This window comes from Neoarius graeffei, chromosome 14 (genome assembly GCF_027579695.1).
Source record: "Neoarius graeffei isolate fNeoGra1 chromosome 14, fNeoGra1.pri, whole genome shotgun sequence".
Lineage (NCBI taxonomy): Eukaryota > Metazoa > Chordata > Actinopteri > Siluriformes > Ariidae > Neoarius > Neoarius graeffei.
In genome coordinates this window covers 54091306-54104864 of record NC_083582.1, presented here as the reverse complement: position 1 = coordinate 54104864, position 13559 = coordinate 54091306, and the positions used below count along the sequence as shown (strand labels likewise).

Here is a 13559-nt window from a genome sequence, read left to right as displayed (position 1 = left end):
GAGTGGGGTAATACGCCCCCATGGGGTAAAAGGCCCCTGGCTTGTTTTACCCAAAATAACCATCAGATGGCGCAAAGTTACATTTCTATTGTTGCTATGGACTGGCTTGACAACGGGGATATACAAATATCCACTGTGGATCGCATATCAGCAATGCAGCGGAGAGAAATCAAATTTCATGGTAAGTGATATAATTTTCAGATATCAGTAAAACTGTATTTAGATAGCTGCTATTTCGTCAGATATCACAGCTGTGTATGTGGTATGAGCAGACAAGTCAGTACATTAAAAAAAATACATTAGGTATAAAAAGTTGAATCACATTTTGAAAGTAAGACCCTTTTTTGTAAAAGTGTAGTCTGTGGGGTAAAACACCCCCTTAATGGCAGGGTAAATGGCCCCCAGGGGGCATCGTTTCCTTTTATCATAATTAGAGTAGAGTAGGGGAAAAAGCCCCCCTTAAGGAAAATTCAGTTTTTCTCCAAGTTGAAAAGAACCATGTGTTTAGTTTTAATCATAGTTTTGACAACAGTGACATGAACAATAATGCCACCTAAAGTTTGCCTAAAGTTAATACTTAATTTTTTTTTTTTAACAAAAACAAACATTGTGCCAAGGGGGCCTTTTACCCCCCCAGTGGGGTAAAAGGCCCCCTGAGGTGGGGCAATAGGCCCCCTCACTCAAAAAAACAAGAAAATATCCCTGAATTAATGAATAGCTTGTTCTTTGTTAATTCATGTTCAATCCACACAAAATTATATTGAAATTAAAATGCGAAATATAATAAAATAATGCATCTATTCATTAATTCAGGGATATTTTCTTGTTTCTTTCACATTATAGGCTTAAGTAAACACTTTTGCTATCCAAACAGCTTTTTTTGAGTGAGGGGGCCTATTGTCCCACCTCAGGGGGCCTTTTACTCCACTGGGGGGGTAAAAGGCCCCCTTGGCACAATGTTTGTTTTTGTTAAAAAAAAAAATTAAGTATTAACTTTAGGCAAACTTTAGGTGGCATTATTGTTCATGTCACTGTTGTCAAAAACTATGATTAAAACAACACATAATTCATTTCAACTTGGAGAAAAACTGAATTTTCCTTAAGGGGGGCTTTTTCCACCACTCTACTCTATTTTAGTTGTACTATTTTAAGCTTTAAATTTTCTTATTCTATTGGCAGATAATTTTGTTTCTTTCTTGAAATCAATGCTTATAAGCAAAATTACCTGCCAGTAGAACAAGACTATTTCAAGTTTGAAATGAGTAAAATAATATCTAGAAATAGGTTCAATAATCTTATTTTTTATTTCTTGAAACCTTCTAATAGGCAATGCTCAATCATTTTGAGTATATTCTGTCACATCCGCGCGCTTATAAGGACGTTAAACACGTACAGACTTTGTGAAGTAATGCACTCAGTACTCTTTTGTTTACACTGTTATTCTGGTTTACTGTCTCACACTTGTATTTTGGTTTCTACTCATCTGGTCTCTTTGTACCTCGCATGACCCTTTACCTGTCCAAGGTTTTGATTCTGCCTGGTTATTGTTTTTGCAATAAACACATTCTTCCAGCAATTACATCCATCTACCATCACTTACCTGACATATTCAAGATACTTTAACATTAATGACATTTAGCATTAAGATGTACGACATAGCCAAAGCAGCCTAGGTTAGGTGCCTTGCTTATGGGCCCTTCAGCCATTTCTGCTGGTCTAGGGAATTGAACCGATAACCTTTTCTTCCCAAAGCTGCTTCTCTCACCATTAGGCCATGGCTAATTTAATTCAGCTTTAATTTGCTAAGATGTCAATTTTTTGCAGTGTACAAAGCTGATTAACAATCAATGTATTATGCAGCCCCTGTGTAATAAATACAAATCAAATACTACAACCCCAATTCCAAAAAAGTTGGGACAAAGTACAAATTGTAAATAAAAACGGAATGCAATGATGTGGAAGTTTCAAAATTCCATATTTTATTCAGAATAGAACATAGATGACATATCAGATGTTTAAACTGAGAAAATGTATCATTTAAAGAGAAAAATTAGGCGATTTTAAATTTCATGACAACAACACATCTCAAAAAAGTTGGGACAAGGCCATGTTTACCACTGTGAGACATCCCCTTTTCTCTTTACAACAGTCTGTAAACGTCTGGGGACTGAGGAGACAAGTTGCTCAAGTTTAGGGATAGGAATGTTAACCCATTCTTGTCTAATGTAGGATTCTAGTTGCTCAACTGTCTTAGGTCTTTTTTGTCGTATCTTCCGTTTTATGATGCGCCAAATGTTTTCTATGGGTGAAAGATCTGGACTGCAGGCTGGCCAGTTCAGTACCCGGACCTTTCTTCTACGCAGCCATGATGCTGTAATTGATGCAGTATGTGGTTTGGCATTGTCATGTTGGAAAATGCAAGGCCTTCCCTGAAAGAGACGTCGTCTGGATGGGAGCATATGTTGCTCTAGAACCTGGATATATCTTTCAGCATTGATGGTGTCTTTCCAGATGTGTAAGCTGCCCATGCCACACGCACTAATGCAACCCCATACCATCAGAGATGCAGGCTTCTGAACTGAGCGCCGATAACAACTTGGGTCATCCTTCTCCTCTTTAGTCCGAATGACATGGCATCCCTGATTTCCATAAAGAACTTCAAATTTTGATTCATCTTACCACAGAACAGTTTCCCACTTTGCCACAGTCCATTTTAAACAAGCCTTGGCCCAGAGAAGACGTCTGCGCTTCTGGATCATGTTTAGATACGGCTTCTTCTTTGAACTATAGACCCCTTCACATGTTTGTAAACAAACCGACCGTTGCCAGGATGCGCGCGCAGCCTGGACCCAGAAACAATGCCCATAGACCGGCATTATGAGCTGTCAGATTATGCCAAACAATTGTCGTTACAAGATCGAGAATGCTACATAAATAAGTTAACTCTAACAAGTGGACATCGCCTACCGGATCTGCATTTAATTAAAGAGTGGACGGACGATGTTAGTAAGTTCCCTGGTATACAATGGCCAGATATATACTCGTACCTTATTGACAAGACTTCAGTGTACTGCTTGATCAGTGTATGGCTTGTAGTCATAGACGTCGGCGATTTTTTTGGAATGGGTGAGATCCTGCTGGAATTCTGAACATTTTAACCCCATCACTGCTACGATTCTGACACCCGAAAACACAACAACTAGGCATTTCTGAGTCTTTTTTGGGTCCAGGCTGCGCATGCAATTTCCACTTACATATGAATGACGTTTACTGCAAAGGGGTCTATAGAGTTTTAGCTGGCAACGGCGGATGGCACGGTGAATTGTGTTCACAGATAATGTTCTTTGGAAATATTCCTGAGCCCATTTTGTGATTTCCAATACAGAAGCATGCTGTATGTGATGCAGTGCCGTTTAAGGGCCCGAAGATCACGGGCACCCAGTATGGTTTTCCGGCCTTGACCCTTACGCACAGAGATTCTTCCAGATTCTCTGAATCTTTTGATGATATTATGCACTGTAGATGATGATATGTTCAAACTCTTTGCAATTTTACACTGTCGAACTCCTTTCTGATATTGCTCCACTATAGACTCCTTCGCAGTAAACGTCATTCATACATAAGCGGAAATTGCGCGCGCAGCCTGGACCCAAAAAAGACTCAGAAATGCCTAGTTGTTGTGTTGTCGGGTGTCAGAATCGTAGCAGTGATGCGGTTAAAATGTTCAGAATTCCAGCAGGATCTCACCCATTCCAAAAAAATCGCCGACGTCTATGACTACAAGCCATTAAACGTGTAGACTGGGATGAAAGCACTATGCGCGGGTTTGCAGCGCCCACTTCATCACAGGTAAGATCAGGCTATTTATTAAATCTTTCTTTTTTATTCTTTCTAGTCTTCGTTTATTGATGTAGCAAAATACTTTGGTAACGTTTGTCTGATTAGCTGGGTCATAGTTACACAATGTAATAAATATTGTTAGCATGTTAACTTAGCTTTGCATGCAATTTTGTTTGTAGGAGAGGTCTCGCTTGACTCAAGCAGTCCAGATTTTGTGCCATCATTATTTGTGTATGCCGAAAATCACAATTTTAAAGCAAGGATGGAAAGGTAAAATTGTGTGCCCTCATTCTAAATGCCAACTTGCGTTGACTGCTCTAACCTAGCTCCCGCCCCGTTCAGTTTCATTTCTGCTCTCTGCCTCTCGCTTTTTACGCAGCTCTGATTTCTCTTAGCTGCACTCTTTACACTATCATTCCTTTCATGCCATTCCCTCCTGCAAATTGCTGTTTAGTGTTGGTATTTGCTGTTGTAGCTAAAGCCACATTGTCATCACATCACTGGCATAATTTGATTAAAACAAAATGAATATGAATGTCCCATTGTTAATCAAGTTGTACATGCCCGCACATAACATAATCCTATGCGTCTAAAGACTTGTAGGCACGAAGTTTTTCGTGGGTGTACACTGAAGTCTTGTCAATAAGGTACGAGTATATATCTGGCCATTGTATACCAGGGAATTTACTAACATCGTCCATCCACTCTTTAATTAAATGCGGATCCGGTAGGCGATGTCCACTTGTTAGAGTTAACTTATTTATGTAGCATTCTCAATCTTGCAATGACAACTGTTTGGCATAATCTAACAGCTCATAATGCCGGTCTATGGGCAGCGCCATTGTTTCTGGGTCCAGGCTGCGCATGCATCCTGGCAACGGTCGGTTTGTTTACAAACATGCGAAGGGGTCTATTTGTCGGCGCAGAATTAGGGAGATTGGTGATCATCTTTACTTCTGAGAGCTGTTGCCACTCCAAGATGCTCTTTTTATACCCAGTCATGTTAATGACCTATTGCCAATTGACCTAATGAGTTGCAATTTGGTCCTCCAGCTGTTCCTTTTTTGTACCTTTAACTTTTCCAGCCTCTTATTGCCCCTGTCCCAACTTTTTTGAAATGTGTTGCTGTCATGAAATTTCAAATGAGCCAATATTTGGCATGAAATTTCAAAATGTCTCACTTTCGACATTTGATATGTTGTCTATTGGCCCTTTTCCACTACCCTTTTTCAGCTCGCTTCAGCTCACTTCAGCCCGACACGGCTCGCGTTTCGACTACCAAAAACCAGCACGACTCAGCTCGCTTCAGCCCTGCTTAGCCCCTAAAACTCGCACCGTTTTGGAGTGGGGCTGAAGCGAGCCAAGCCGTGCCGAGTGAGGTTGGGGGCATGAGCAGACACTCCCCTGTGCACTGATTGGTGAGGAGGAGTGTCCTCACATGCCCACACACGCCCCGCGAGCGCGCTGGGATCTGTAAACACCGCAAACCCGGAAGGAGAATAATTACGAATTACGAGAATTTCTGAAGCCTTATGCGCCTCGCCTCATCTATACGCTCTTGCCAGTATCTGTCCGCGTTGTCGGTGACAACAAGCCACAGCACCAAGACCAGCAACACTAACGACTCCATGTCCTCCATGTTTATTGTTTACTATCCGGGTCGTGAGACTACTGCTTAAAAGATCACTGAATCAGTGACATACAGAGCATCGTGGACGAGTTCGCGGAGCGCAAGGCTCGTCGTATGCCCTTCAAATAATGCGTGCAGTAGGCTATTGATGTTTTATTATGAGCCATGTACAGTATGTCGCCTAATGTTTTTTTGTTTCTGAGTTACATGTTCGTTTGAAGGACTTAATGTACAAAATAACATAGTTGCACCCCGTAGTGTTGAAATTGGTAAACACAGTGCATTCAGTGAGGTTTGCACCGCCCTCCTTTTATTTCTGACTCTTCCTGTCACCGTTGCAACCTCTGAGCGCTCATTCGTATGCCCTTCAAATAATGTGCGCCGTATAGGCTATTGATGTTTTATTATGAGCCATGTACAGTATCCTAATGTTTTTTGTTTCTGAGTTACATGTTCGTTTGAAGGACTTGATGTACTAAATAACATAGTTGCACCCGGTAGTGTTGAAATTGGTAAACACCGCAGTTGCGGACATTTTGTAGCCTAAAATGATGTTATGATAAGCTTTAATAAAGGGCCCGGTCATTTGCCCCGCCCCCGGCCCGGCTCTGACTTGTTCCGCCACTGTCACTGATGTCACTGTTTGCGCTGCTTAACGACATCACGTGATGTCCACCCACTTTCGCTAACTCCACCCAATATGTCCACCCACTTCCAGCCAGCACGGTTCAGCGCGGTTGTAGTCGAAATGCAACTCCAACAGCCCCACTCAGCTCGACTCAGCTCGACTCGGCACGGCACGGCTCAGCCGCGTTTGTAGTGGAAAAGCGGCATATGTTCTATTGTGAATACAATATCAGTTTTTGAGATTTGTAAATTATTGCATTCCGTTTTTATTTACAATTTGTACTTTGTCCCAACTTTTTTGGAATCGGGGTTGTAATTTCCTAAAAAATATATATATAATTGTGTTCTAAATTTCTATAATTCTGTTTTGTTTGCCTGTATCAGTTTCTACCAAGTGTTTGAACACAAACAATTTGGACACACAAGGTCACTCATATTTCTGACCTGCATATCAACCTGTTCAGTAATCCCTATCATTACTCTGGTGACATTCTTCTTCACTTGATACCAGAGTAAACAGAAATGTGTACATAGATTAGATATGGTGTCTGTGACAGAATATCAAAGCTGTCAGAAGTACAGGGCTGCCAAGCAAAAATCAAAGAGGAAGGGACTGTAGAATTGCTGCGTTTCTGGTCAAATATTAAAATAGTAATACAGAGACATGTAATCCAAGTAGTCTGAGCTCAAACACCTACTTCGTTTCCACACATAAAAAAATTTAATTAGCACAAAATCAGTCCAGTGTGTGTGTGTGTGTGTGTGTGTGTGTGGAGGCCTCCAAAGTGTCATTATTTCAGTTGTCTATTCGTTCATTTTATTAGAAAAGATGGTGGCATTACATAAAATACATTGCACATTCACACTGTGAGGAAGGAAAGAAGGAAGCTGAAGCAAGAGCTTGTAGATTGGTGCTCTGTGGGTGATTATTCATGCTCCTCTCCTGCGCTACTGGATGAGCATGAGCAGAACGAATGGCAGAAGAAATCATATAATTCACACAAAGCATCCAGACAGAGTCCTGGGACACATTAATTTTCTGCACTGTGCAATGGGAATTCTTATCCCGTCTCCCACCCAATAATCAATTTTACCCTCCACAATAAGTTCTTGATACAGATCCTGTACCCTTCTGCACACATAACAACTGTGTGTGGAAGTTACAGTTGAGATTGGTACAGTACATCCATTTTTCTGTGTTCCTTTTTCTTTTTTTTTCTCCAAAACCTCAGTGTAATTTTATATATAAAACTATGCAGCATAAATGTGCTGTTGCTAAGACCAGAGATATTGGGACCAGAGATTCCACAGGTCTGGTCGTTGGAGCAGGGGTTCAGATATGAAGCCTGTGAGACAAAGGCAGGCCATGTGGACTAATATGGGATTATACTGTGTGCTTGTGAGGTGCTGCATGTTGCACTGATCACATTCATTCATCTTCAGTATCTGTTTCAACATGGCCATGGTGGATTCAGTGACTAAACTTTCTATTTTGTGTGATTGGGCAAGATTCAGAATTCCTTAATTAGTGTCCAGGAGTGTGATTCAAAAACAGTCATGCACACCCCTCTGAAACTAAAGAAATAACTTCCAGCATTTTGGTCTAAACATTGCTAATGGCCACACTGACTCGGGCCATGCAAATGCACTTACAACAAAACAAACAAACAAAAACTTCCTAATACTGTCCCACTTACATTTGATGTTTGAGCTCTTGCTAAACTGTTCAGAGAATATTTTTATTGGAAAAGAGCCTGCCAAAACACAAATAGCTCAATCTGAGTCCTATCTCCTTAAGACCCCATGCAGCCCCCTGATTGGCTGAACCCGTCTGTGCTGTTTATCAGTCTTGATGCAAGTGCATCAAAGCACTGAGTCATTACCATGATGGGTTTGATGCTGGGTAATTTAATGCTGTCAGAGTGTACAAGAGAACGAAAGATGAACAAACCTAATAAGAATCAGTATGAGAGCAAAAACCATCATGGGGCAGCTGCCTTCATCAACCTACCAGACTTCTTATTACTAGTAACCTGAATAATCACAAGAATGTGTCGTATTTATAAGCCCTGTGGACAGTTAAGGAGTGATTTATGCACAGCCTAATCTGATATTGCCAATATGCAGTCGATCCCTAAATCTTTTGTGCATCGTGTAGTTCTACTAACCATCTACAATGCTTTGCAAATTTGTCAAGTGTCATAACATGCCTCTGTACTCACCTGTATTTTGAACTTCGTTCAGGTAGCTATCATCACCAATCCCCTGCAAAAAGGATATGCAAACATTTCAGATGCAAGAAGCTGACAGATTTATGCTCAGCATGAGCTAGTGCTTGTTTTTCCAGAAAAACTGAGTTTTATCTTCTTAAACGTGACACACATTTAAACAGTGGTGTGTTCTGTCTCTACCCACGCTCTCTCACACAGCTCAGCAGCAGCAGCAGCCATGAGAGGCTTTATGGCAGAACTACAGACAGGATAATAGATGATATCTGCTAAATATTTAACTTGGGAGATTTTATATCTGCTTTTTCTTGTACTGTGCTGTAATTGTAATATGACAGCTAGAATGATTTGGGAGCCTAATCTCAATTATTTTTTTAATTAAATAAAAATACTTATGAAATAATGTGCTGAAGGTTAAAAGTGTTTCAGTGTAGGCTGTAGTTTGTAGCAAATAATCAGTGTCATGTCTGAAATTCATCATCAAATTCAACCATCAAATAAAATTTTCAGCAACCCTTTTTATTCGAGAGATGAATTAGATAACAAATGACCGACACTGACTCATTTATCCATAAATAAAACCTATTCTAAAAAGTGCTCCAAAAAGTTTTGGCACACACATCATTCATATGATATTCAGGTTAAAATAACCCCAAAATAAAACAACGTTGTAGGTTCAAATCGCACATGAGATTTACAATCGCACCATAGAGGTGGTTGAAGAGCTTAGCTTTGAAGTTGTGCACGTCCACTACACAGCCCTGACCTCTCGCCTTAGGATTATCACCTATTCCACTCTCTCCAGGACTAGCTTCATTAGTTTCCTTCAGCAATGACACTGAGCTGAAATTCAGGCTACATGACGTCTCTAAAACCAGCATGATTGTTTGAGCAGGGAATTGAAGAAATAGTGAAGCATTGAGAATGAAGGAGAATACAGTGGTCTTGTGATTTTCTGAGTTCTGTTATTTGCAATCTTGGGTTTGTGAAAATTTTGAATACTTATAACCCAATAATTTCAGTGTTACACATGGGAAACGAGTTATCATTGGTTGTAATAGTGTTCAGGATTTGCTCACTGAATTTGAAAATGCCAGTGGAGCAGCTAATACAAAGCTAATACAAAAGCTGCAATTAAATGCTTACTTTCATTCATGATCACCAATCTGACCTTCATCAAAGACATTGTGTTCATAAATTATTTCTTTTCCCCCCCCTTGATCTACACTTTACAAGGGCAGTCTTCGATGTCTAATTTTTTGCTGGAAAAGAATGTGGATTGTTTGAGGCCTCATTTATCAATGAAGTAAATGCATAGACATAGGCTACAGTACATTTAAGCAGTATTTTAATCAGCCCACTACAGACCATTAGATATTCTGTTATTGTACAAGCATTAATATAAAGACAATCAAAGGCTTCTTCATATTTTATGTATTTATTCTCTACACTCTGTAGTAATTTACCCAACATGCTGCCACATGTTAGTTTGTATGTCTGGAGAGCAAAACATTAGAATGACTTTATTAATTTACAAGTGCTGAAGTACTCCAGGGACTGATCAAGGCACCACCAAGCTAATTGTGTTACACGCAGATACAAGACTCGGTTATGAGCTGTGATATTTGTGCTCATATCAACACACGGTCAGTTAAATCCATAATTGCATCTGTCAATCTTCCACTGAAGCAGCAGCTGAGACCTGGCAGTGCCAGCTGTGGTGCGTCCTAGCAGCAAAGAAAACACACCTAAGGAGAAACCTTCTCATTAAAACAGTGTCTCAGGCTGCTCTTAATGTGGCAATTTACACAGCAGTAACTCTGATTTTATTGTGACCCAAAACACGTGGTGCGGTAATAGTTTACCTTCTTACTGTACCTTCGTACAGTAGTATGAAGTTATATTTAATATACATCAAAGAATAAAAACATTACGCTAATGAGAAAACATTAGAAAATTAAGAATGCCTATTCTCAAAATGGCACAGAGCCTTCAAAACGGAATGAAACATGTCACTGCTGTACTATTACTGCTTGCGCTTCTGATCAACTAAATGACAAAACTCTACTGACAGTGATAGATAGATAGATAGATAGATAGATAGATAGATAGATAGATAGATAGATAGATAGATAGATAGATAGATAGATAGGTACAATTAAGATTATCCTCCAAATTGCAATATATCTCAGGTTCCCATTCATCTGTTAGTAGTAACGATGAGAAAATACTCCACAGGAGGTATATTACTTATTAATATCTCTTCGCCACAACAGATGTTTGGATACAGATGCCCTGTCGTCTTGGAAGTGAACTACAGATTACACACAGATTTACTTTGTTGATTGAGATTTACCTTGGTGACATGTAGTACATGAATATGCAGCGATTTGCCATTATGGGCATTTATATAGGCTACCTATATTTTAGCCTCTACCTAGAACCAGTTCAACAGCAAATATATGCATGCTCTAGATAGCTTTTGCTTAAAATCCAGTCCATTTTGTCTTTTCTTTTCAATAGCAGCATAATGTTCCTAAGCACACCCATTAAAAACACAAGCCTCTATATGAATATGGGTCATCTTTGTAAGGGTTTCATAGCCTGTAGTATGATATAGAAATATCCTAATATACTAATTGAGATTGAAACAACATCTAATGTATTTCAGCAGTCAAACACATGGTATTTTTGTATGAGGAAATGCATTAAATAGGCCGATAGGACAATACAGGACAACTAAGGCTCTCTGTACTCTATAGCCAGTGTAATTCTGATGACTAGTAATAGGCTAATATGTAGTGAACACTGAGGCTGGTGCACATGCCATCTAAACAAGCCCCTGTCCGAGGCTGGAATCGACATTTCCTATCTACAAGGCTCTTGTTCCTGTTATTGAGGGTGGCGGCGACGCCTGGATCCGTTCCGGTGCGTTATTGAACAATGAGAGTGGGATACAGGAACAAGCTGCAGTGTGATGAGTGAAAGAGAGACACTTTTCGTTCCACCTGCAGCCTGAAGAAGCACAATGCGTCAAGAGAGGTGTAAAAGAAAAGCGGTCCCAGTCTGTAAATGTGATGGAGATGCTGTAGGTGTATAGTCTTACCTCCGCCAGCGCGGCCAGCCAGCAGCAGGCGCTGATCAGGGCGACGGTCCCCCACGGGCGCGACTCCATCCCTATCTCTGAGCTCCAAGCGCAGGCATGGTCCAGCTCTCCAGCACACTTCTGCAGTGGAAGCTCGGTTTAGCTCCGAGCCAGAGTGGATCTGATCGGGCTTCTGCGTTCTCTTCTGACAGGCTCAGCTCATGGGCGCGGCTTAGAGCCGTTAATTTTCCAGAGGGGACAGCGGCGCTCCCTCCTTTCTCATCCACTAACACACCCCCTCTGTGCTCCTTCTCGCCCTCCTCCTGCAGCAGGTTAATGCCTGATGGCTGATCGCTGATGTGTCATGTCACGCGTAATGAACACACACGCACCACTCCAAATGTTCAGATTACGCACAGAGCGCTGTGTGCGTAACAGCCAGAAATACAATCTGGGCGAGGCTACCTGCCTCGTGTTTTTAATCAGGTGAATAAATACATAAATAAAGTTAATTTTAGGGCAGCAAGGTGGTGCAGTGGTTAACAGTGTCGCCTCACAGCACGGGTTCGAAACGTGCAGCCGACTGGGGCCTTTCTGTATGGAGTTTGCATGGTCTTCTCGTGCCTGTGTGGGTTTCTTCACATGGTCCAAAGACATGTGGGTTAGTTCAACTGGCTACTCTAAATTTCCTATATGTGAGTATGAATGGCTGCATGTTGGCCTGTGATAGATTAGTGACCTGTCAGCTGGGATTGGCACCAGTTTCCTTGCAATGGATAAGCAGCTTTGGAAATGAAAGTTAATTTTTTTTTAAAAATACCATAACGTCAGGGCGGCTGTCGCCTCACAGCAAGAAGGTCTGGGTTCGAGCCCCGTGGCTGGTGAGGGCCTTTCTGTGCGGAGTTTGCATGTTCTCCCCGTGTGGGTGTGCTCCGGTTTCCCCCACAGTCCAAAGACATGCAGGTTAGGTTAACTGGTGACTCTAAATTGACCGTGAGTGTAAATGGTTGTCTATGTCTATGTGTCAGCCCTGTGATGACCTGGTGACTTGTCCAGGGTGTACCCCGCCTTTCGCCCATAGCCAGCTGGGATAGGCTCCAGCTTGCCTGAGACCCTGTAGAACAGGATAAAGCGGCTAGAGATAATGAGATGAGATGAGACCATAACATCATCATCACGACTGAAACAGCCCATCGACTGTACAGGGTGTCACCACTGGTAGAAATAAAGTAGAAAGATTATTTGATTTTTTAGTCAGTTTCAGTGATATTGCTACCAGTGTGTCACTGTTAGGCAATGAACACAACTCAAAAACCTCCAAGGCTGAGTTGGTTATATCCATCCATCCATCCATCCATCCATTATCTGTAGCAGCTTATCCTGTTCTACAGGGTCACAGGCAAGCTGGAGCCTATCCCAGCTGACTACGGTTGAAATGCGGGGTACACCCTGGACAAGTCGCCAGGTCATCACAGGGCTGACACATATAGACAAACAACCATTCACACTCACATTCACACCTATGGTCAATTTAGAGTCACCAGTTAACCTAACCTGCATGTCTTTGGACTGTGGGGGAAACCGGAGCACCCGGAGGAAACCCACGCAGACATGGGGAGAACATGCAATGAGTTGGTTATATGATTGATAGCATTGTATTTTGCGTCACTTTGAACTCTAAATAAAACTCCAATCCTAAATGAGAGGCCTAGTCCTCATATACAGTTTACACATAGTTACTCAGGTCTAGATGAATTCAATTAAATCACAGTGGGCTCCAATGTCAATTAAGACCAGTAATCTGAGGATACAGTGGGTGCAGGTTCACCAAAACTGGACAGTTGAATTTTGGGAAAAGACAAGATGATGATTTTTTTTGTCTTTTTGTTTCTCTGCAAACATTACTAAGACATCACATGCCTTCAAAGGAAACATGAATGGATTGATGTACTAGGAAATATTAGAGGAGAATTTAATCTAATCAGCCAAGAAACTGAAGCTGGAGAAGGCAGATGTTTCAATAAATGACTCAAACATACAGTCCAAATAATTCCCCATTGTTTTAAAAAAAAACAACAACATATATTTGTTTTTATTTCTGAATACATACACTGTATGGCCAAATGTTTGTGGACACCTAACCATCACA

The 13559-nt window shown here is 41.1% G+C and overlaps 1 protein-coding gene across 1 annotated transcript in view; it reads right to left on the bottom strand.

Moving 5' to 3' along the window:
• Nucleotides 1–11564, bottom strand: part of si:ch73-127m5.1 (neurotrypsin) — a 37508-nt gene extending 25944 nt beyond the window's left edge. The window contains exons 1-2 of the mRNA XM_060939019.1: nt 11432–11564; nt 8320–8362 (exon numbers count right to left, since the gene is read on the bottom strand). Of these exons, the coding sequence (XP_060795002.1) occupies nt 8320–8362; nt 11432–11500 (112 nt within the window). The 5' untranslated portion in view covers nt 11501–11564. The remainder of the gene's footprint in view (nt 1–8319; nt 8363–11431) is intronic.
• Between the last annotated feature and the right edge of the window lie 1995 nt (nt 11565–13559).